Consider the following 19,124-nt stretch of genomic DNA (forward strand, 5'->3'; position numbering starts at 1 on the left):
CTCCATTTTGTGGGAGATTTTGCAAAGTCATTTGTAATGAAAACTGACATTTTCTGCAATTGCCTGTGAAAGGGAAGGGAGTCCCAGCTCCAGGGCAGGCTGCCAGGTGACTGCATCCCCTGAGCTGCAGACTGGCAGCCCCCCCTCTGCCCCCACGCTGGCTGGCTGGCTGTCTTCCCGTTACATCTAGCCCTCTTTGAGTGATTATGCTAGCATTAAACAGGGGAAATATTAAAGGGGGCAGGTCTTTGGCTTTTTTTTTTTTTTTTTTTCATTTTTTGAGAGAAATGAAAGAATGAAAATGGAATATAGATTTTCTTTCTCTGGATCTGCCAGTCACTGGGGCTCTCCCGCTGTGATTGTCCATCATTCAGCATCTGCTACTTGCAGGCATCCCTTACAGGAAGGAACATTTTCAAATGTGATCAGAGGCCAGTCGAGCACGTGTACAGAGTTCATCTGCCCACACACTGCCACCACTTAAAAAATGAGTGGAGAGAACAAGACTCCCTCAATTTCTGTTTTCCTTTAGAAGCTGAGGTACCATTATGCAACATTAAAGCCTAAATTGCTGAAACGACAGATAAAAGGGTTTGGTTTTTTTTTTTTTTTTTGGTTTTTTTTTTTAAGACAAAGTGCTCCACATCAGCAGTGTCATATTTAGCACCAGTGGGATGTTAAACTACTTGTTTTCTTTCCAGCCTTTATCACAAGAAACACCCAGCCCCTTGTGCAGGTGCAGTGGACCAGGTGCTGTGTGGAATTTGTGGCTGGTACACACGCGACACCTGATGCCTTCAGGAAGGCTCAGACATTTTGCTGCCTTGCTGTGACATTTCCTTCTCAGAAAGCTATTGATTAAAATGATGCAGGCAAAGAAAATGATCCTCCTGAGTCATTTTCTCGGCAAGAGGGTTGCATAATGCGTGCAGCGTGGTCTCGTTTTTTAAAGCAGTCCCCTGGATACAATTTCACAGGCATCCAGTTTTGTCTTGCTCTCTGTCCCAGGAAAAATTTGAGCATTATAGTGGGAATCTTTGGTATCTCTAACCCCTGTGACTCAGAAGTTCTTTGCTAATTAGAAATATGAGACAGGTTGTTTGTTGTGTTCTTGGTATGAGGCGGTGATGGGAAGTTGCTCTGTCCCAAGGTATTGCTGCAATCCAAGATATCATTTTCCTGAGGGGAAACAGAAGGTATTTTCCATAAGGAATTGTGTAAAATGGCCACTTGGAGCAATTAATTCCTGAAGCATTACAGAGCAAAGCCAAGCACTCTGCAAATTCAGTCTATGATAATTTATTTTTATTCTTTAATATCATAATTGTATGATTTTACTCTTTGCCTTTCATGTCTTAGTGGATGTCTCATCTCTGTTGCTCAGAGTTGATCACTTTTGCTGGGCTAATGTTGCAAATATTCAACTTCTTGGAAGGAAACCATTTCTCCTTGACTGTATATTAGTGATACATGACCTCTGGATTTGCCCCCTCTGTTTTGACCATCAAAGTGCATTAATGTTGATTGTTTCACAGAAAACCATGTATTTAAATTTTACAGATATCCATTTCTGCAAATGTATACATTTCTATTTCAGAAATTCCAGAATTTTCCAGAAACACAAAGCTCTGGGCAGCTTGTACTAGGATGTGACATTAAAATAAAACAGTATATGACAAACTTGGTGTCCACATTTTGTCATTTTAAGTTGATTGCATTTTAAGTCATTTGAAGTAGCATTGCACTATGCATTTAAAACACCACTTAAGCAGGGCATACAAAGGTACAAAATCTGATTCTCTGGGATACTTTACAGGAATCTATTAAAAGTGAATTTGCTACCAGCAGCCTTCCTTTCCCTGCTCCCTCTGCCTCATAGGTAATATCTATATGTTGTTTTAAAGAAAAATGTTCCAATTAGAAGCTCCAACATACGACATTTGAACTGGGTCATAAATAACCAATGTGTTCCCAGGATGCAGTGAGAAGAAAATGGCTGTGACTGTTTGTAAAAATAAAAATAAAATAAAAAAAAACCAAACCCACCAAGACTCAAATTAGAGTTTCTAATTGTCTTTGCTGCCAGCAATAACCTCAGAATAACTGGAGGCATGCATTGCCCTTCTATTGATAATAAGAACAAAATTAAAAGGGATAATACACCAGCTACACTGCAACCTAAATAGCCCTTAACACTCTCCATTCACTTAGCTTTCTCCACTGAAATATATAGATTTAACCTTTATAAAAGACACCTTTGCACCTTTTTTGTTTTCTTTTTTTTCCCTACTGTGATTATTCAGATGATGGAAGGAGATGGAATTGTATGTTCCAATCCAGATCCTGAAGTCAGATATCATTATAAGTTTACATCAGTATCAGGTATTATTGTGAAAAGACTAGACAAAATTGCAATAGAGATAAAGAGTCAGCCACAAAAAAAGCAAGTATTTGTTTGTAGAATGTCTCTGGCTTTCTGCTGGGTTCACCTGTGTGAGTGGAAACTCCACAAGCAAGGAGTTGTACTTAAAAGGTTAGTTTGACTTCATATTTTCTTTCTTTAGGTCTTCACTGGGATTTTTACAGCAGAAATGATCTTCAAAGTAATTGCCCTTGACCCCTACTACTATTTCCAACAGGGCTGGAATATTTTTGACAGCATAATTGTTATTCTAAGCCTGATGGAACTGGGTTTGTCCAGCATGGGAAACTTGTCTGTTTTACGCTCCTTTCGACTGGTAATGGTCTTATTCTGTTCTTAACCATCTTTTTTAAATTACATATAAACTCTGACATGAATGCAATGTATTTTCTTAAAAATGCATCTGCCTGTAATTGCTGCAAGCTGGTGAACAGTATGTGACACTAATTACTGTGGGATAAATGGAATTGTTCCAGATTTACATCAGGGTAAATGAGAACATAATTTGATTCCTTCTAGCTGTGCCAGGTACTTGTAGCACACTTAAAATATTTGAATTCCAATTTGTAATAAAGATCTGCCATTTTATACCTGTACACCTGTTAGCACAGACAGTAGAAAATTGATAGCCCAAGAAATGCAAGAGCTGATAACTTGTTGTTTTAGGAGCTGTTATTCCCAAATTATGTTATAAACATGCCACTGTTCTTTTAGATGTTGTCAAAAGAAAATGTCTTTGAATTATTCAGAGAGATTTTTTTTTTTTTTTCTAGAACTGATCAGCATAACATAGCATCTGTCTTTCACAGGAACTCCTTAGCTGTCAGCTCCTTTGTTAAGCAGGGGACAGTGGTGTTCTATTAATGAGAGACTGGCAACATGCTGGAACAGAAAAGTACTTTCCTTGCCAGCTTGACATTTGTGTTGCACTTCATGTACCAGGATGTCCATGCTAATAATTCTGGCCATGATATGGCTTTGAAATTTTAAAAATCAGGAAAATAAGCTTACGTTTACCAGAAGAAAAGAAATTTTTTAACCCAAAATTCTCTGCATTGCTCAAAATACTAAATTTTCCATCACTGTCCTAAGTGTCTCCCTCCAATTTTTTGGAGCAATTCTGCTTCAATAGGGCTTAATTTAAACTTTCAGCTAAAAACTCAGCACAAGGGCACCATTTACATCCTTAAAATAGGTCTTAAGTGGGCCGTGGGCTGGCACAGACTACGTGATCCTCGGCACAGAGGTGATTTTCACCCTGGGAGCTAACAGCTAATAACACCTGACTGAGACTTGCTCTGAAGCACAGAGGAATTCCTTCTCTCATTGTGAGACCAAACCTGAAACCCCTTCCTCCAGATGCCTGCCAAGCTGTTTATTTTGAGGAAGAAAGGCAGCATGAAAGAAAAAACTAAGAAATAGATTTCATTCTTCCATCCTTTACCCACCAGTGGGGGAATGTGCCATTAAAACCATGTCTATCTAACCATGTCTATCTAACCAGGAAAACTTAATTCTCATCTGAGAAGCCCAACTGATGTTTTATTAATAGAAGTAATGAGGTTAACAGGAAGTATGGCTAAAATCACCTTGTACCACACACACTGCAGCATTTAACATCTTTCACGTTTTACTCACTTTAATAATTCATTGGCTGAAATGGCTGATGCTTCTGTGAGCTGACACTGTTGTTTATGTTCTGTTCACAGCTGCGAGTCTTCAAGTTGGCAAAGTCCTGGCCCACCTTAAATACTCTCATTAAAATCATTGGTAACTCAGTGGGTGCCCTCGGTAACCTCACTCTCGTGCTGGCCATCATCGTCTTTATTTTTGCCGTGGTAGGAATGCAGCTTTTTGGGAAAAGCTACTTGGACAATGTGAAGAAGATAAGCACGACTGGCAATCTGCCACGGTGGCACATGAACGACTTCTTCCACTCCTTCCTCATCATCTTCCGAATTTTGTGCGGAGAGTGGATCGAGACCATGTGGGACTGTATGGAAGTGGCTGGGCAGCCACTGTGCCTTCTCGTCTTCTTGCTGGTCATGGTGATAGGAAACCTGGTGGTGAGTTCTCAAGATGTTTTGGGGTTTTTTTCTTCCTTTCCTGGTGGGCCTGCGCAAATGTTGGCATTTTTTAAATCCAGAAATGGCAAATCTCACATTGCTTCACGATTTAATTCAATGAACCGAGTTGTCAGCAGGACAAATTTGCTCCTATCCCAAATACAAAGTTGCATTACTAGTTGAGTAATTGGGAATGAGGACTTGCTGGATTTTTTCAGAAGAGCAGATGTTTTACTGGAAGCAATGTACATGGGTTGATCGCAGTGATTTTATTTCTTTTGCCATACATGGGGCCGAAGGCTTTCCTGATCTCTTTTCTGTACAGGTGTATCACCTCAACTATCCCTCTTTAGGGACATATTTATATTTCCCTTCACTTCTGGCCCAGAACACACAAACCTTACCACAGCACAGTGTCTTTGAGAGGAGTTTTGAATGTCTTTAGCCTGCATTTTTTAGGAAGCTGCATGTTTTGTTTACAGTAATGTCACTGGCTCACTTGCTGGTTTTTTAATAGACTATCCCATAAGCCTGGCTTACATAAGCTCTGAACCTATTAAGACTGAATTATATTTCCCTGTTGACATCTTAAGGAGCGCTTTGCTGGCTTTCAGTCATCGTGGAAATGTTTTGCCTGTTCAGCTTACAGAGCATTTTTGACATTGTGGCTCTAATGGCCTTACTGTTTATGTAGTGAGTTATTTAATAGTAGATGCTGCTGTAAAAAAAAAAACTGTTGGTTTTTTTTAGTTTTTTTAGGTTTTGCTACCAATTGCTTTTAGTGGTTATTTTGCTTTTAAGTACCCAATGTTTTGGTTCTCGGCTGCTGGGTTAGAAAAGTTCTTGAAAGAGCTTATAGAAAAGCAAAGTGTGTTGCTTTGTTTACATTAACTTAAATTTTAACAGTTATTTTCACATGAAAATGTTGATTGCAAAAGCAAAGTATATTTTTTAGGTTTTTTTTTTAATAAAAGTCAAAAGATTAAACTGTAATTACACAGAAAGTGAGAAATTATTTACTTTTTTTTTTTCCTAGGACTTACCATTTCTATAATTTTTTTGGAATTAAATTTGATTAGAAGAGCTCGGGCAGAATATTACTTTCTTTATTTATGAAAAAACATTATTTATTATATCTTTTAGGAGAGTTTAGCCTGAGATCTAGAAAGTTAATTTCCCCCTGCCATTAAGCAATGTGTTCTGTGTATGATGATGAAAGCTGGAAATAATATGTGTTAAATTCTAGGGAAAATGTTAACATTTGAAATATTCATGGATTATTAAAAGATGTGAATTAGCAACATCTGATACCCTTAGATATTAACACTCATTAATGTGCACAAGTTCTGCTAAGGATGAAATCTGTCTCAGCAGAGACTGCATTAACATTATCTACATACATTTAACCTTCAGTGCTCAAAAAAAACCAAAACTGTCCCAGAGTAAAACCAGATATTGAAAAACTCTGTCTGCATGGAGAAGCTGAAGTTATTGGTCAGCTGAAAGAGAAAATTGCTCACTTTACTCTTTTCAGCCAACAGTTCTATAAGGATGTGGCAAAGACTGATAAAGAGGAATAATTCTTGTGTTTGGGCACTCATAGAAAAAAAAAAAGAAGGAAATTATGTCTAGGTGATGAAGCAGTGAAAAGAACAACAGATTCTGATTTATGAGACTGATCCAGTGCCAACATGGAGATATCAAGGTGTGATTAGTAGGTAGAGAGGAGGTTATCTTACACCTCTGGCACCAGCAAAATTGTTGTTTTCTTCAGTAAGAGTGAATTGAACTCACCAACTCCCTCTCATAACATCATCAGACCCAAAAATTCTGGTAGCTTAAAAGCACCACAAGCCCTTTAAAATAAAAATACTCGTGCAAAAACTTAAACCTGTAACTCCATTGCCATCTGTGCCAGCAAAGTCTCTCTTGCTGAGATCCTTTTTCCTCCTCTGAGTTTAAAGAGTCAGTTCTGATAAAGAATATTATCTTGAGGTTGTATCTCATTTGGGCTCTAAATGCTTCCATAGTATCTGGAGGCTTGGAAAAAATCTTGGTGTAGCATATCTGTACATGCTTCTAAATTTTTTTTTTTTTTTAATCTGTCACATCTACCTTATGGTGATGTCTGTGGTCACTTTCCCAACTGCAAGCTGAGGATTATGGAGCAAACTTGCCTCTGGACTCCTGTAAAGTCTGCAAACTGGTGTTGAAATTGTTACAACCACTGCAATTCTGTGGTATGTTAAGTGATTTGGTTTGCAGGTCTAACCCAGCCTCACTAACATAACAATTCAAAGGAATGGTGAAGAAAAGCCAGGAAACTTAGAAAGTGCCCTGAGCAACCTTGTGTTATAGAGCAGTCCAGTTGTCCAAAGGAATTTTAGTATATCCGTAGATTTTGGATTGTATTCATATATCCTGAAAATGTCTGGGACAATTTGTGTGCAGTGCCACATGAAACTATATTTGAGGCTGGTCAGCTGATGAGTGAATCATCTTCAAGGAGCTAAACTTTACAATACAGTTGGAAAACAATCTGCTGCGTAACTGCCTTTTGCACAATAAAGTTGTGCTGCTACTGCCAGGTGGCATTTTAGAGTCATTGAAGCTGCTTTAGAAGGTAAAACCAAACCAGATACATCATAAGAATTTCTTCATCATTTGTAAGAGAGAGCTTCTGAAATAGTTAAGTGAATAATTACTCTTTTAGTTAAGTTTTCAAAAGGGCTTAACGTATTTTTAATGTACATTTATGTTACTGAGGTGAACAAGGAAAATCACCAAGACAGGAATTATTGAGATGATGTAGGAGAATTAGGGTCACGAGGCAGGTCCTGGTGCCCCCTGCTCTGGTGAGAGTTGAAGTGACACCAGCCACTTCTCAGGGGACAGCTGTGTGTGCTGGGTGCTAGCAACGTGCGTGAATAAAAGTGACATTTCCATCACAGGCAGGACAGCCTCCCAACCTCGTTGGGTGTCTGTGACACACTGGCCAAGCCACACTTTCACCTTCTGATGGCCACCAGGATGAAATATGGATCCTGCCAGCATCTCCTGAAGTGCCACCAAGGGCAGGACAGCCTAAAATGCATTCGCTGTCTCTGCTCCTGCTCCAGCTGGGCTGTATGAGCAAAGAGCATCTCTTAGTGTTAAATCCACAGAGCTGCAGTGCATTTCCTGGTCCTCAGGGCTGAGTTCTGGGCTGCTGTTGTCTCACCTCTGTCCCATTCACATGTCCCAGTACATCCATGGCACATCCAGCCCTGTTCCCAGTCCACCACAAGCTGGCAAATCACTGCTGCATTTCCGTGGTGGATCTTGCATTACTGGAGTCACAAGCATGTAAACACGTAGGGTCTGTAACCAGGAAGGTGACACCTTAAGAATTTTCCTTAAAAGCAGAATGTAAGAATGGAATTCCTCCTTTAGGATCATCCCTAGCCATTTTTTTTCCCTGCTGTCCATTCACTCAAGAAAATATTGATGACATTTTCTGAGAACACTAAGGTAGAAAGCACCACCAATTTCTAGGGTAACTATCCTGTAGGCAGGATTGCATAACCATTATTGAATTAATGCATGATGCATGGAATTATGAAATACAAAGTGTAAGGTCATGCACTCAGACCTGTTTAAATATTTATGTTATGATCCAGTAGCTTACCAACAGAAAATGTTTGAGAGCATATGTATCAGTCACTGTGAACATCTACATCTGAAATAATTACATGGAGGCACCTCTATGGTCAGATCTGGTTAATGGAGTCTGTGAAGTCATAAAATAACTTACCACCCAAAAAATTGAAATATATCAGACTACATAACCCCTAAAACTACCTATTTCTGTCCCTGCCATCCTAGGAGGCAAACAGCTGTAGAAATCACCGTGTGGCTTAACATGTTGACCCAAGAGGACCTTCTGGTCCTGTATTTTCCTATGGTAATTTCAGTGCCTGGCAGCAGAGCTGCTCAGCAGAGTTTGGATGAGATTTGAAGTGACCACTTTGGTTAAACTCAGTGGAAAGTTTTCTCTGAAAAAGTCAAATGTGCCTGAAAACTGTCTTTCTATTCTGCTTCCACATCTCAGGAAGTCTTTATGAATGTTTTTTTTTCTGTTGTAATTTGGCCCATGAGATGGGCAGAAGAGGTTTGTGCCTGCCTACATGCCTTTCCTACAATTCCATGTAGGAAAGGATTTTTGAAGAGGTGTTCTGGGAAAGTCCCACTAAACTTCCATCAGATTAAAATCAGTGGATTCTCAAATTGGTCAGACACCAACAGAATCTCATTACGAGTCATTCACCACCATTTCCCTCTTGAACAGACAAAGTCTGTTGTTAAAATGAGTTACCAGAGCTGTTCTGACAGCCACACAGTTCTGCAGCCAGGCAAGGAAGAAAAATCAAGTCAGAGGGTATTGAGCAACCTGGTCTAGTGGAAGGTTCTGTGCCTATGGCAGAGTGGTTGAAAATAGGTGATTTTTAAGGTCCCTTCCAACCCAAAGCAGGAAATGATTCTATAAACAGGAGCAATGCAGAACTTCTTGGTGCTTCCACTTCATCCTGTTCTTTTACAAAAGTCTCCCTCCTGACCATGAGAACATTGTCCTGAGCACCACCAATGCAACCTGGATGGGAATAATGGCCTAGAAGGAGGAGAAAGGCAAGAAAGATGAAGGGTCATTTTAGCATGGATCCTGGCCTGAGAGATGTGCAAGAGAGAGATTTGGGATTGGAAGGATTGTTTAGGAGGGGAAGAAAAATAACTTCAGTTTCATGTGAAGCTTAATCTATGAGGAGAAATTCACAGCAATTCCCTGCCCTGAATCACTTTCCTAAATAACAGAGCCTAAGCAATATAAGGTGTCACTGGGTCCCATGTGTCTATCTAATATTTTTTTTTTTGCTTTGTTTGCTAAAGTTGCCTTTAGTTCAGTGTTTAGAGTCAAGAAAACAGATTAAAAAAAAACACAAAAGAGGCAGCTCTAATGTGTAGTGTGTAAATGTGTGAGACAGGGATGATATTTGGATTGCATGGTCCTCAACATGGGGGCTTTGCTTCTGTATAAACCATTTTCCAGAATTAATTACTGCGTGTCACTTAATTGAGGAACATAAGAGTCTATGTGGCCACCTGTGAAGGAGAGCTGGTAGCCCACCCTGTGGGAATCCATCAGCTGCTGGCTGTATGGGAGCTGCACAGGTCTATCCCAGCTGGAATATTGTGGTCAGGGCACAGTATGAAGAAGTTTAATAACACAGATTGAGATGTTCTTTTGCATTTGCCCTCAGTGCCAGAAAATATCCCTGAGCACATTTAATTTATTAGTGTAGGAGAATCCATAAAGTCCTGTCTCACTCAATGCTGGTGCTTCTCCATCACTGCAAATTTCTCAGCAGATCACGTGTGGGCTTGAAAGAGGCTTATGGTAATGTCAGATTTTCTCTTTGTTTAAATGAAATGGGTACAGGGAACGATCATTATCCCTTGTGGTAAAACCAGAAGTAATAGCAAAATAGCATCTTACAGACCTGGGTAAAAGTGGATTACAATTTTACATTTCAAGAGCTCAGACAAACAAAGCATATTAGGATGGTCAAGGGTGGTCTTCAGATGGAGATTTGTATTTCTGCCTGACATGTTGGGGCTGTCACTGAGGGAAGATACATCAAAACCCCAATGCTTTTAAAAGACAGGAAGCATTAAACCAGGGAATTTCAAGACTATAGAACTTTTTAACGGGTGATGAAGGGCTGTTTTACCCCAAAAAGTACAAGGCCTCTTTAATTCAGGCTACCTTTGTCAATAAATGAATGCAAATGGAACTCTGATGACATATGATAGCACTTTTCCAGATATCTCCTTATTTTCTTTTCAAATTATATGCAAATATAGAATACCAAAGCCCCATTTTTGTGGGTTTTGCTGTCTGTCCCTAGAGAAATGCTTAACACAAGAGTTAAAGCAAGACTTGCTGCCCCGAATCAAGTAATTATTTTTGCATTTTATGACAAACATGACTTACTCATGGGGGCCACTAAAGGCATCCACTGTGTGAATAAAGGTTAATCTCCTCGGAGGAAAATGTAGTATTTGTATTGCATTATTAATAAAAATGAAGTGGAATTTTAAAATATTGTGTGCCTTCTAATTGCAAATCTAACCAGGTTAGTTCTGCTTGCTGGAAATTAAAGCAGGTTTGGGAAGAAGGTATGACAGCCCAAATTACAACATTTAGGGTTTAGATTTTTAATTTTCAAATCACAGTAGAGGTCTGCAGTGTCCTCAGGCTTTACATGTTGTACTTCTGCCTCTAAGCACATACTCTCCTTGGGATCCATCGGTTCCACTTCTTGCACAATGGAAGGAAGGGAGGATAAGATGCAACTATGTGAAACCTGTGGAAAAACAGCCTTTTGCAAGGAGCAGGGAAGCCATAGGAGATTTGAAGAGAGTTCAGGTTGTCCCAAGTCTCACATGAACACTCCCTTCCCTCCCCTCTCTCTGCACCCCAATGCTCATGTCCTGGATGCTGCTGTTCACCTTATCTGCTCTTTCAGCAGCTCCCAACATTCTGGAAATATGCATTTGTGTTTTGGTTGCATCAGCTGAGAGGGCCAGCAGATAAACAGGCAGGAATAGGCATGTCAGGAGCAGTCATCGTCAGGACAGACAAAATCTGCAACGCGGCAAGCCAAGGGCACGTGGGACACCGGGGAGGAGCAGGATTGATCAGAAAGCTGCAGGAGCCATAATGAGAGCTGGGAAATACTGACAACAAGAGCTGGAGAGTTTGAGGGTCCAGAAGAAGCCAGGGAGCCCAAGGGATCATTAGTGACAAGTGGAAGTGTCATTTGAGTCTGTCTCATCAGCTCGGGCACTTACGTAAGGGAGGCGAGTCTCCCTTCCCGAGTCACATGTGGCTCTGCAGAAGAGCAGCCCAGAATCCATCAATAAACTCAGCTGGGGATACAAAGAAAGTGGTGTCAGAACAACTGTCAGCATGGCACTGCTGTCCTTGTGGCTTCCACTCATCTGCTCTCACGGCTGGCAGCGGGAATATTTGGTGTGATGCTGCAGAGCTCAAACCTCCAAGGGAGGCAGCTAAACCCCAGCACATTCCCAGCTTCTCCCTTCATCATTTCCATGCCAGATACCTGAGCACTCCTTGTGTCCCAAAGCAATTTCAGCTATTTGTATTCCCCATTATCCATCCTTTCTTGAGAAGTGCTTGGGAAGAAGAGCGCTCAGGTAGCTGGTGCTTTTGGGCAAGCATCTGGCTATATCTGCTTAAGGATTAAACATCCTCAAGGTTAAAGAAATGTCCACCAGAAACAGATGGCATCATCTGATCCTCAAAAAAAATAAATCCTGACACCAGCCATCAATCAGTCCAGTTGCCTCTGATGGCTCCTAGTAGAGATGGAAAGCCTTCATCCTCTTGTGGATGGGGATATTTTATATACAAATCTTTTGCCTGACACTCCAGGTTTTAAAAGCTGTGTGATTTATCAGCGTCCACATAAATAACTATAATTTATTTTATTGGGTAGATATATCCCACCCCAATGAGTAACACCAGATGCTGGTGCTAAAAAGGCCGGGGAAATTAACATCACTGTATTTATGGTGGGCCATCAAAGACTGCTGGGTTTCAAAAATGCCATTCTATGGTAGATTGAGTGGAGTCTATTCAAATCTGGGAGGTTTAGGTCTGTTTCCACCAAGATATGTGAGGGAAATGCACCTGAAAATAGATGGGAGGAGTGACTACTTTTAAAACCTACTTCTAAAAAGTAATTTGCTTCTTTCTGTCACTTCAGATTTATGAGAGTCTGTATCTGCTACAGGCTCAGTTGTTTCTTCTGAAGAGTTGAGTCTTGGCACTTGGTGACTAAATCTGAACTTGTATCTTGTGTTAGGGGACAAATGTGTTTTCAAAGTATTATATGGTGTTCTTGTTGAACATATACTAAAATCTGTCAATTTTTTTCCCTGTAATATTCATCCACAGAAAGGTAGATATTTGAAAATATGGCTAGCTCAAATCCCCATAGAAGTTGGCATACAGAAGAGGAGTGAGCTTTTGCTTCTGATGAAGCTCAAAGGAGGCTGAAAACAAAAAGAGGACTAAACTTTGCTTTTTTAAATTCATTTGTGACATAAGGAATTCCCAAAGCAATAGTCCAAAGCAGATTCATTAGTGTACTGTAACAGATTTTGGCATTTGGTGCAGATTTTCATTGGTAGAATTATAAATATTGCTTCTTGATCTATAAATGAGTCATTGGGATATATCAGAGAGAAATAAGATCTGTTAACAATGCTAGTGCCCTTCCTTAGGCATGTATATAAGGGAATACAAAACTATCTTCCATTAACATTTATGGGAATGAGGTGTCATGGAAATATGAAGGAGGAAGAATGGTAATACATTAATTCAATTGACCCAACCCCTTGGAAACCATCCTCATGCCTTTTGTTCTAATTGTGTTTCCAAACCAAAGATGTTTCTCTAAAAATATTGTTTAAGCATTGACTCCATTACATGAACTACTGACAAAACTAAATAATTTTAATAAGATACACCATATATATGTTTTATGTTCTCATAGATATTTTACTTGTGAAGATTCTAGTGGATTCTTTGCTGAGATTGGGTTGTATTCCAGGAGGTCGAAGGGGAGCTAAGTTATTATTTGGAAAACTGCAGCCCTGTTGATGTAGTAGGCATCAGCAGGGTAAACCTGCCCACTTTTTAAACTACAAGTGTCCTTGATTAATACTGTAAGTAGGGCTTTGTCAGTGGTTAAGTTCTTGCTAATAACTGGGTAGTTATTAAAATCTAGAAGGCACTGAGTCAAATTTAATTGGGCAGGAGTGTGCAAAGGTTGGTACAACTAAATGTGTCTCTTTTTATTAATGTCACAGTGCAAGTTGTCTGGATGTCATTGAAAGGGTAATGACAACAGAATTATTCTTAACATGTGCTGAGGGAAAGGCAAGGTTTTAATGCTAAAACTAGACCAGGTGGTACAAAATTAATACATTATTCACTACTCCTAAACAACTTACACTTAAAAAAAAAAAAAAAAAACCTGTTACAAATATTATTTTTCTTCACCAAAAATAAGCAGTGAGCTGTTCATTCTAACAGTTGCCTCTAGAAATAGCTTGTTAAAAAGAATATGTGAAACAACCATGAGTCATGACAGACTTAACCTTCTTAGCAGGTGTATGATATTTAAGAGACACTGGAATTTATCTTTTCCATGTACAATGCACATTCATATCTGTATTTCTCCACCCAGCACATATGGTCTGTGACTTCCCATGGAAAAATGCTGAATAATGCATTTGGAAAATAAATGTAGTAGATCAAATACCAATTTCCTACCTTTTGAGGTCTTATTGAACAGTAAGAAATCCCTACAAAGGGGTCCTGCCTTTGGTCTCCTGCTACTATTCCACATTTCTTCATCTTTATGAAATTCCACTCATCTGTGTCTTACTGTGTAAAAATTCTCTAAATTCAATAAACCCACTGACCCACACTTACTGAGGAGAATCTCCAACAGATATAGAGCTATTCCATCAATTTTATATTACTGCAAACAATACAGGGAAAGGAGAACCGAACCTATTGATTTTTCATTTCTCTTATAATTTTTGTTTCTTTGCTACTATTTCAGTCTCTTTTGTTCTATTTCCTTGACTCCAGATTTATGTGTTAATTTTTTTTTTCCTGTTTCGTTTGGGTCATCCTTAGCCGGAATCTTGTTTAAATTAGTTCTAAGTGAATATGAACCAAATCTGCCATTCCTTTAATTATCTTCTACCTAAAATGTATTTTCTTCCATTTTGGTCAGTTCTGGCCTTCATTGTCCTAGAATCAAAGAGTGGTTTATGTTGGATGGGACCTTAAAGATCATCTCCTTCCAGGCCCCCTGCCATGGCAGGGACACCTTCACTAGACCAGATTGCTCCAAGGCCCTTCCAACCTGGCCTTGAATTCTTCCAGGGATGGAACATTCACAACTTCTCTGGGAGACCTCTTACAGTGCTTCACCACCCTCACAGTGTAAAATTTCTTTCTTATATGTAATCTAAATCTCTCCTTTTTCAGTTTAAAGCCATTATCCCTTGTCCTATCACTCCATGCCCTTGTCCCAACTTTCTTGTAACCCCTTTAGGCACTGGAAGGTTCTCTAAGGTCTTTCCAGAACCTTCTCTTCTTCAGGCTGAAATCCCTTAACTCTCTCAGCCTATCTCCAGAGGAGAGGTGATTATAATTCCCTTTTTCATATTGTCTCACATTTCTGCAACATTCCTCATCTCACCCTTAGAGCAAACCTCCTCCAGTTTGCACCTTGCTTTGGGTTTCTGCTTTCCATTACATCTTCTCCGAGCTCCATCTCACTGTGTGTCTTGACTTCACCCTTCCCAATACACAAGCAAGCTCCAAGACGCTGTCCTGAAGCCATTTAAAATTCTTGTAATTAATTCAATTTAAAAGGGGTTTTACGTTTCGAACAAGCTTTGCCATCTGTAGGTCACAGTCATATTTTCTCTTGAAAAGGGTACATGCCAAATGACCTTAGCATTTGGATTGAAGTATACCTGATGTTTTCCATGCTGAATTTTCGTGGACAGTTCCAAAATCTTTGGGGATGGAAGGTTTTCAAGCAGCTCTACTTGCAGTTCATACCCTTTTTCCTGTTTGCAGCCTCCTCCCCAGCACAAGTTCCCTTCTCTTTCTGGGCCCCCTCATCCAGACTTACTCATTGAAATTGCACAACTAAGAGCACTCTCTTGCTCCTTGTGTTACAAACTCTTTCGTACAGGTGTTCCTCCCAGGGAGACTTCCATGTCCCTTCTCCCCTCCTGCAGTTCTCTTGTCCCACATTTGGATGTTGTTCCATCCCATTTCTGGGAGATCCAGCAAGTGCAAAGTGCCTGCTGAGGGATCTCTGTTTGAAAACATGGGCTTCCTCTAGAAACTGAGGCATGAAAACAAATTATGAGTGTCCCTCCCCTGTCTTGGTCAGCACATTCCCTGGCCACCCCATCCCAGCTGGTGCCTGGACATTCAGGGAGCAGCCCTGGCTGGGGAGAGCAGGCACAAATCCATCCTGCCTGGGGGAAGAGAAGTCAGCTGCTTGCCCTCAGGGATGGGGAACAGGCTTGGCTGGTCTTTCTTTGCTACTGAAGTGCAATTTTTAGGTCATAAAATGGCCAAGGTGCCTGGCTCTCAGTTCCTGATTTCTCTCTAGCACACTGGCAGTGAGAATAAACCCGTAGAAATGTTCTTAAGGACAACTGACACCTTCAAATTTCTCCTTTGCTTACCCATCTTGCACTAAAAGTTTTTAGTAACCCCCATTGCTAGACAGACACCCAAGACACAATTAATAAATGAAACTATTTTAAAATTTCCACATCAGCAAAATGCCTTTGTGTTTTCTGATATAAGAAGGAAGTCAGAGATTGAAGTAATTTTGCCTGGAAAGATGAGTTTGCTTTAATCATGTGGTGGATTTGGCTTGAAGGATGCTGGTAGCCAATCCTCCTTGGAGTGTTTTTCTTATGTTTCTAGTAAGTTTTCTCTGAAAAGCACAGCTCAGAGCCAGCTGTATCCTGTAGGATAAGGACTTCCTTCCCTTTTTACCCATGGATATCTCCCTGGGAATTTTAGAAGCATTAAGAAATGTGCAGAATTAGCCACAGCTGAGCCAGAGACCCAAGGGGATGGGCTGACCATTGAGGACACTGTGGGACCCAGGAGCAGGGGCTGGCAGATGAATTGGGTCACTTTTTAGGACAGCAGTGAGGGGGGTGTGTGTCTCAGCACCTCCCACCTTGGCTTTCATTTTGGAGATGTAACTGGCACCACTGCTGCTAAATCCTCCCATTTCTTTATTGAAATGTGGGGGTTTGTACCACTTCTGAGTCATGGGGCTTCTCCAACAGAGGTCTCTGAAAGCCACAAGCCCAGCCATGTGCTGTGAAGGCAGGAGATTTCATCCTGTGCAAAATTACTGGTAGAAATCTATTTTGGAGCTTTTCTGAAAGAAGACCTCCTGGCTGGCAGGCAGCTCTGTCACTTTGTTCTGCCCTTCCAGGAATCTGCACTCCCAAAAGGCACAAAAATCAGAACCTCCTTACACCTCCCAAATTCACTGTAGAGGTATCCTTTTCACATTTCACTTAATAGGAAAGTGTGATTTTGTGATGGAACCCAAATTATAATATTAAACCTGGGAAATGGATTAGAAAGTAAGATTTTTAAAGGGAACTGTGTTCTCCCTGGAATTAAAAAAAAAAAAAAAAAAAAAAAGGGAAGGGAGGGGAAAGATAATATTAATTATTCCTTGACTCTCTGATTTAATTTTCGAGTCTCTGGGCCTACCCTCGTGCTGATTTTTCTTTGTTGTAATATATTGGCCGCAGGGAGCCATTACTTACTGCTTTTCTTACTGCTTAAAATTACTTACTGATTTTCTTTCAATTTTACTCTGTTTCCATGTGGGGTTTTTTATCCTTTTGGTTCTCTGTGGCTTACCTTTCCCCAGCTGTTTTCTGCCATGTGTGAATGAGAATTCCCTCTTTCTCTTGATCTCCAGTCCTGACCGGCCAAGGTCACGACTGAGCGTCCCCCTCTCTGTGGAAGTGTAGGATCTGAATTGTAAAAGCATGTAAAAGGATGACTCTAGGGATCCCACTCTTCCTGGACTGGGCAATGTCTTCCACATGAGCCCCCTAGGGTTAGGTTTGGTGTGGTCTTCAGGTAAAAACTTCAGAGCTTAAGTGTTGGAACTCAAAATGTCCCTCAGACATTTTAGGATGTTCCAGGTCCAGGTCAGAAGCATTTGAGACCCTGGCAGGCAGCTGGAAACAGCTGTGATTTTGGATTTGAGCCATGGAATTATTTACCAACCTTGCAGGAAGAACAAGAAGTCACAAAAGTTTAGATATTATAGTAGAAGTAGTCACAAAGTAGAGGGAAGAATTTTTGAGTGCTGTACAGGGGGGTTTAAGTTTTGTACATGGGGGTCAGAAGTTTTAAGATGGAGGGATCTGGGCCTGCCCTGTCCTCCCTCTTTCTTCTTCCTTACCTCCATGTTCTTGGTGATGTTGGCACTCACAGATTGGTTTAGAGTAGAAAGGCACCATTTAATATAGGTAATAGGCATTGGGGAAAAACTGTACCCATGTAACACATAATGTACCATATAAAAGATAGAAAAGCACCATTTAATGTAGGTAATAGGCATTGGGGAAAAACTAACCATGTAACATGTAATGTACCATATAAAAGACAGCAGCAGCCCTGGGCAGGAAGAGAAGAAGCAGTTGGGAGTCAGAGAGGATGTCAGGGTGTGTGTGTGCCTCTGCCTGAGCTGTGAGCAAACCACAGCAGCCCCAGGAGAAAATCTTTTAGATAACTTGCAATAAACTGCCTTGAGACCGAACAACAGAGACTGCTGAGCCTTTCTTTGGAAGCACGGGTTGGAGGAGAGACTTTTCCACCACACGGAGCCACCCCTGACCCAGGGTGAGCTCCGGCACTTAGTCATCCAAAATTAGAGGATTTCTTTTCTATTAGTCATTGTACAATTGGTAGAGCAGCTGTTATTTGCATGCAGCCAGTGAAAATATTCCAGGGGTAATGCAGGTGTTTTTCACTGATCATCTCTCCTTGCAGAGAGCAGCAATAGCAAAGACTCCCAAACTCTGCCGTCTGTCTTGCTCTCTGATTGTCCTGACATCCTCCTCAGCAGGACAGCCAAACACTTTTGTTGACTTAACAGAAGGGTAATTGTCTCTTGGTTTGCAAACAACAAGCTTTCCACAGTTTCCCTGATGCTTTTGGGGTACGTTGAGCCTGTAACATCACAAACGCAGCTGGGAGAAGTTTTCAACTGGACTTGTCTCACAGCACGTTTTGTCTGTCTAGACAGTGGTTTGAGAAGTCCACAGAAGTTCTGATGGAGCCCTTGTTACTCTGCTGAATTAATGTTGTTTTGATATCTGATAAAAAACCTGCAGGAACATGTTTGTTTTTATGCTGTGGCTCCAGAAGTGGGAAGAATTTATCTGACTCCACTCACCATCTCTTTCTCCTCAGATATAACATTTGAAAACTTGGAATTTCAGATCAGAAAACACTTGGTTTCCAAAGACTCATCTTCTAGTACTTCTAACGAACATACTTAGAAAAAAAATAGCACTGAAAGTCATCAGCTACAAAAGAAATCTAAACTTAATAGTTCTTGACCAGATTTGGAGTGGTACAATCTGTCTGCACAGATATATGCATGTAGGTGAATAACAAAAGAAAAAATCTTAGCAAAATGAGGCAACCACCAGGTTGTGGTAAGAAGTGTCATGGGTTGCCTCAGATTTATGTTTCCAGGACTGTGTTTCAAATGACAAGGACAAGCACCTCGCTTTTCCAGCTTGTAGGACTGGAGATGAGGAGAGGCAGAGGCCAGAGGTTGGTCCCTCCTGTGCAAAGGGACAAGAACAGGACTGAGGAATCTCCCCCATCATTCACAGATACCCCTTTAAACTCTGAAGTGAGAAATTTGGTGATCATTCCCCACCCCATCAATCCAGGTGAGCACAGCTGC

General features: G+C 40.6%; 1 protein-coding gene across 5 annotated transcripts in view; it reads left to right on the plus strand.

The window, feature by feature from the left end:
- LOC100221337 (sodium channel protein type 5 subunit alpha) overlaps positions 1 to 19,124 on the plus strand; it is a 217,043-nt gene that overhangs the window by 114,904 nt on the left and 83,015 nt on the right. For all 5 annotated transcript variants that reach the window (XM_072925296.1, XM_072925295.1, XM_072925297.1 and 2 more), the window contains 2 exons: positions 2,565 to 2,738; positions 4,132 to 4,488. In XM_072925296.1, the coding sequence (XP_072781397.1) occupies positions 2,565 to 2,738; positions 4,132 to 4,488 (531 nt within the window). The remainder of the gene's footprint in view (positions 1 to 2,564; positions 2,739 to 4,131; positions 4,489 to 19,124) is intronic.

Source organism: Taeniopygia guttata, chromosome 2 (genome assembly GCF_048771995.1).
Source record: "Taeniopygia guttata chromosome 2, bTaeGut7.mat, whole genome shotgun sequence".
In the NCBI taxonomy this organism is placed as follows: Eukaryota; Metazoa; Chordata; class Aves; order Passeriformes; family Estrildidae; genus Taeniopygia; species Taeniopygia guttata.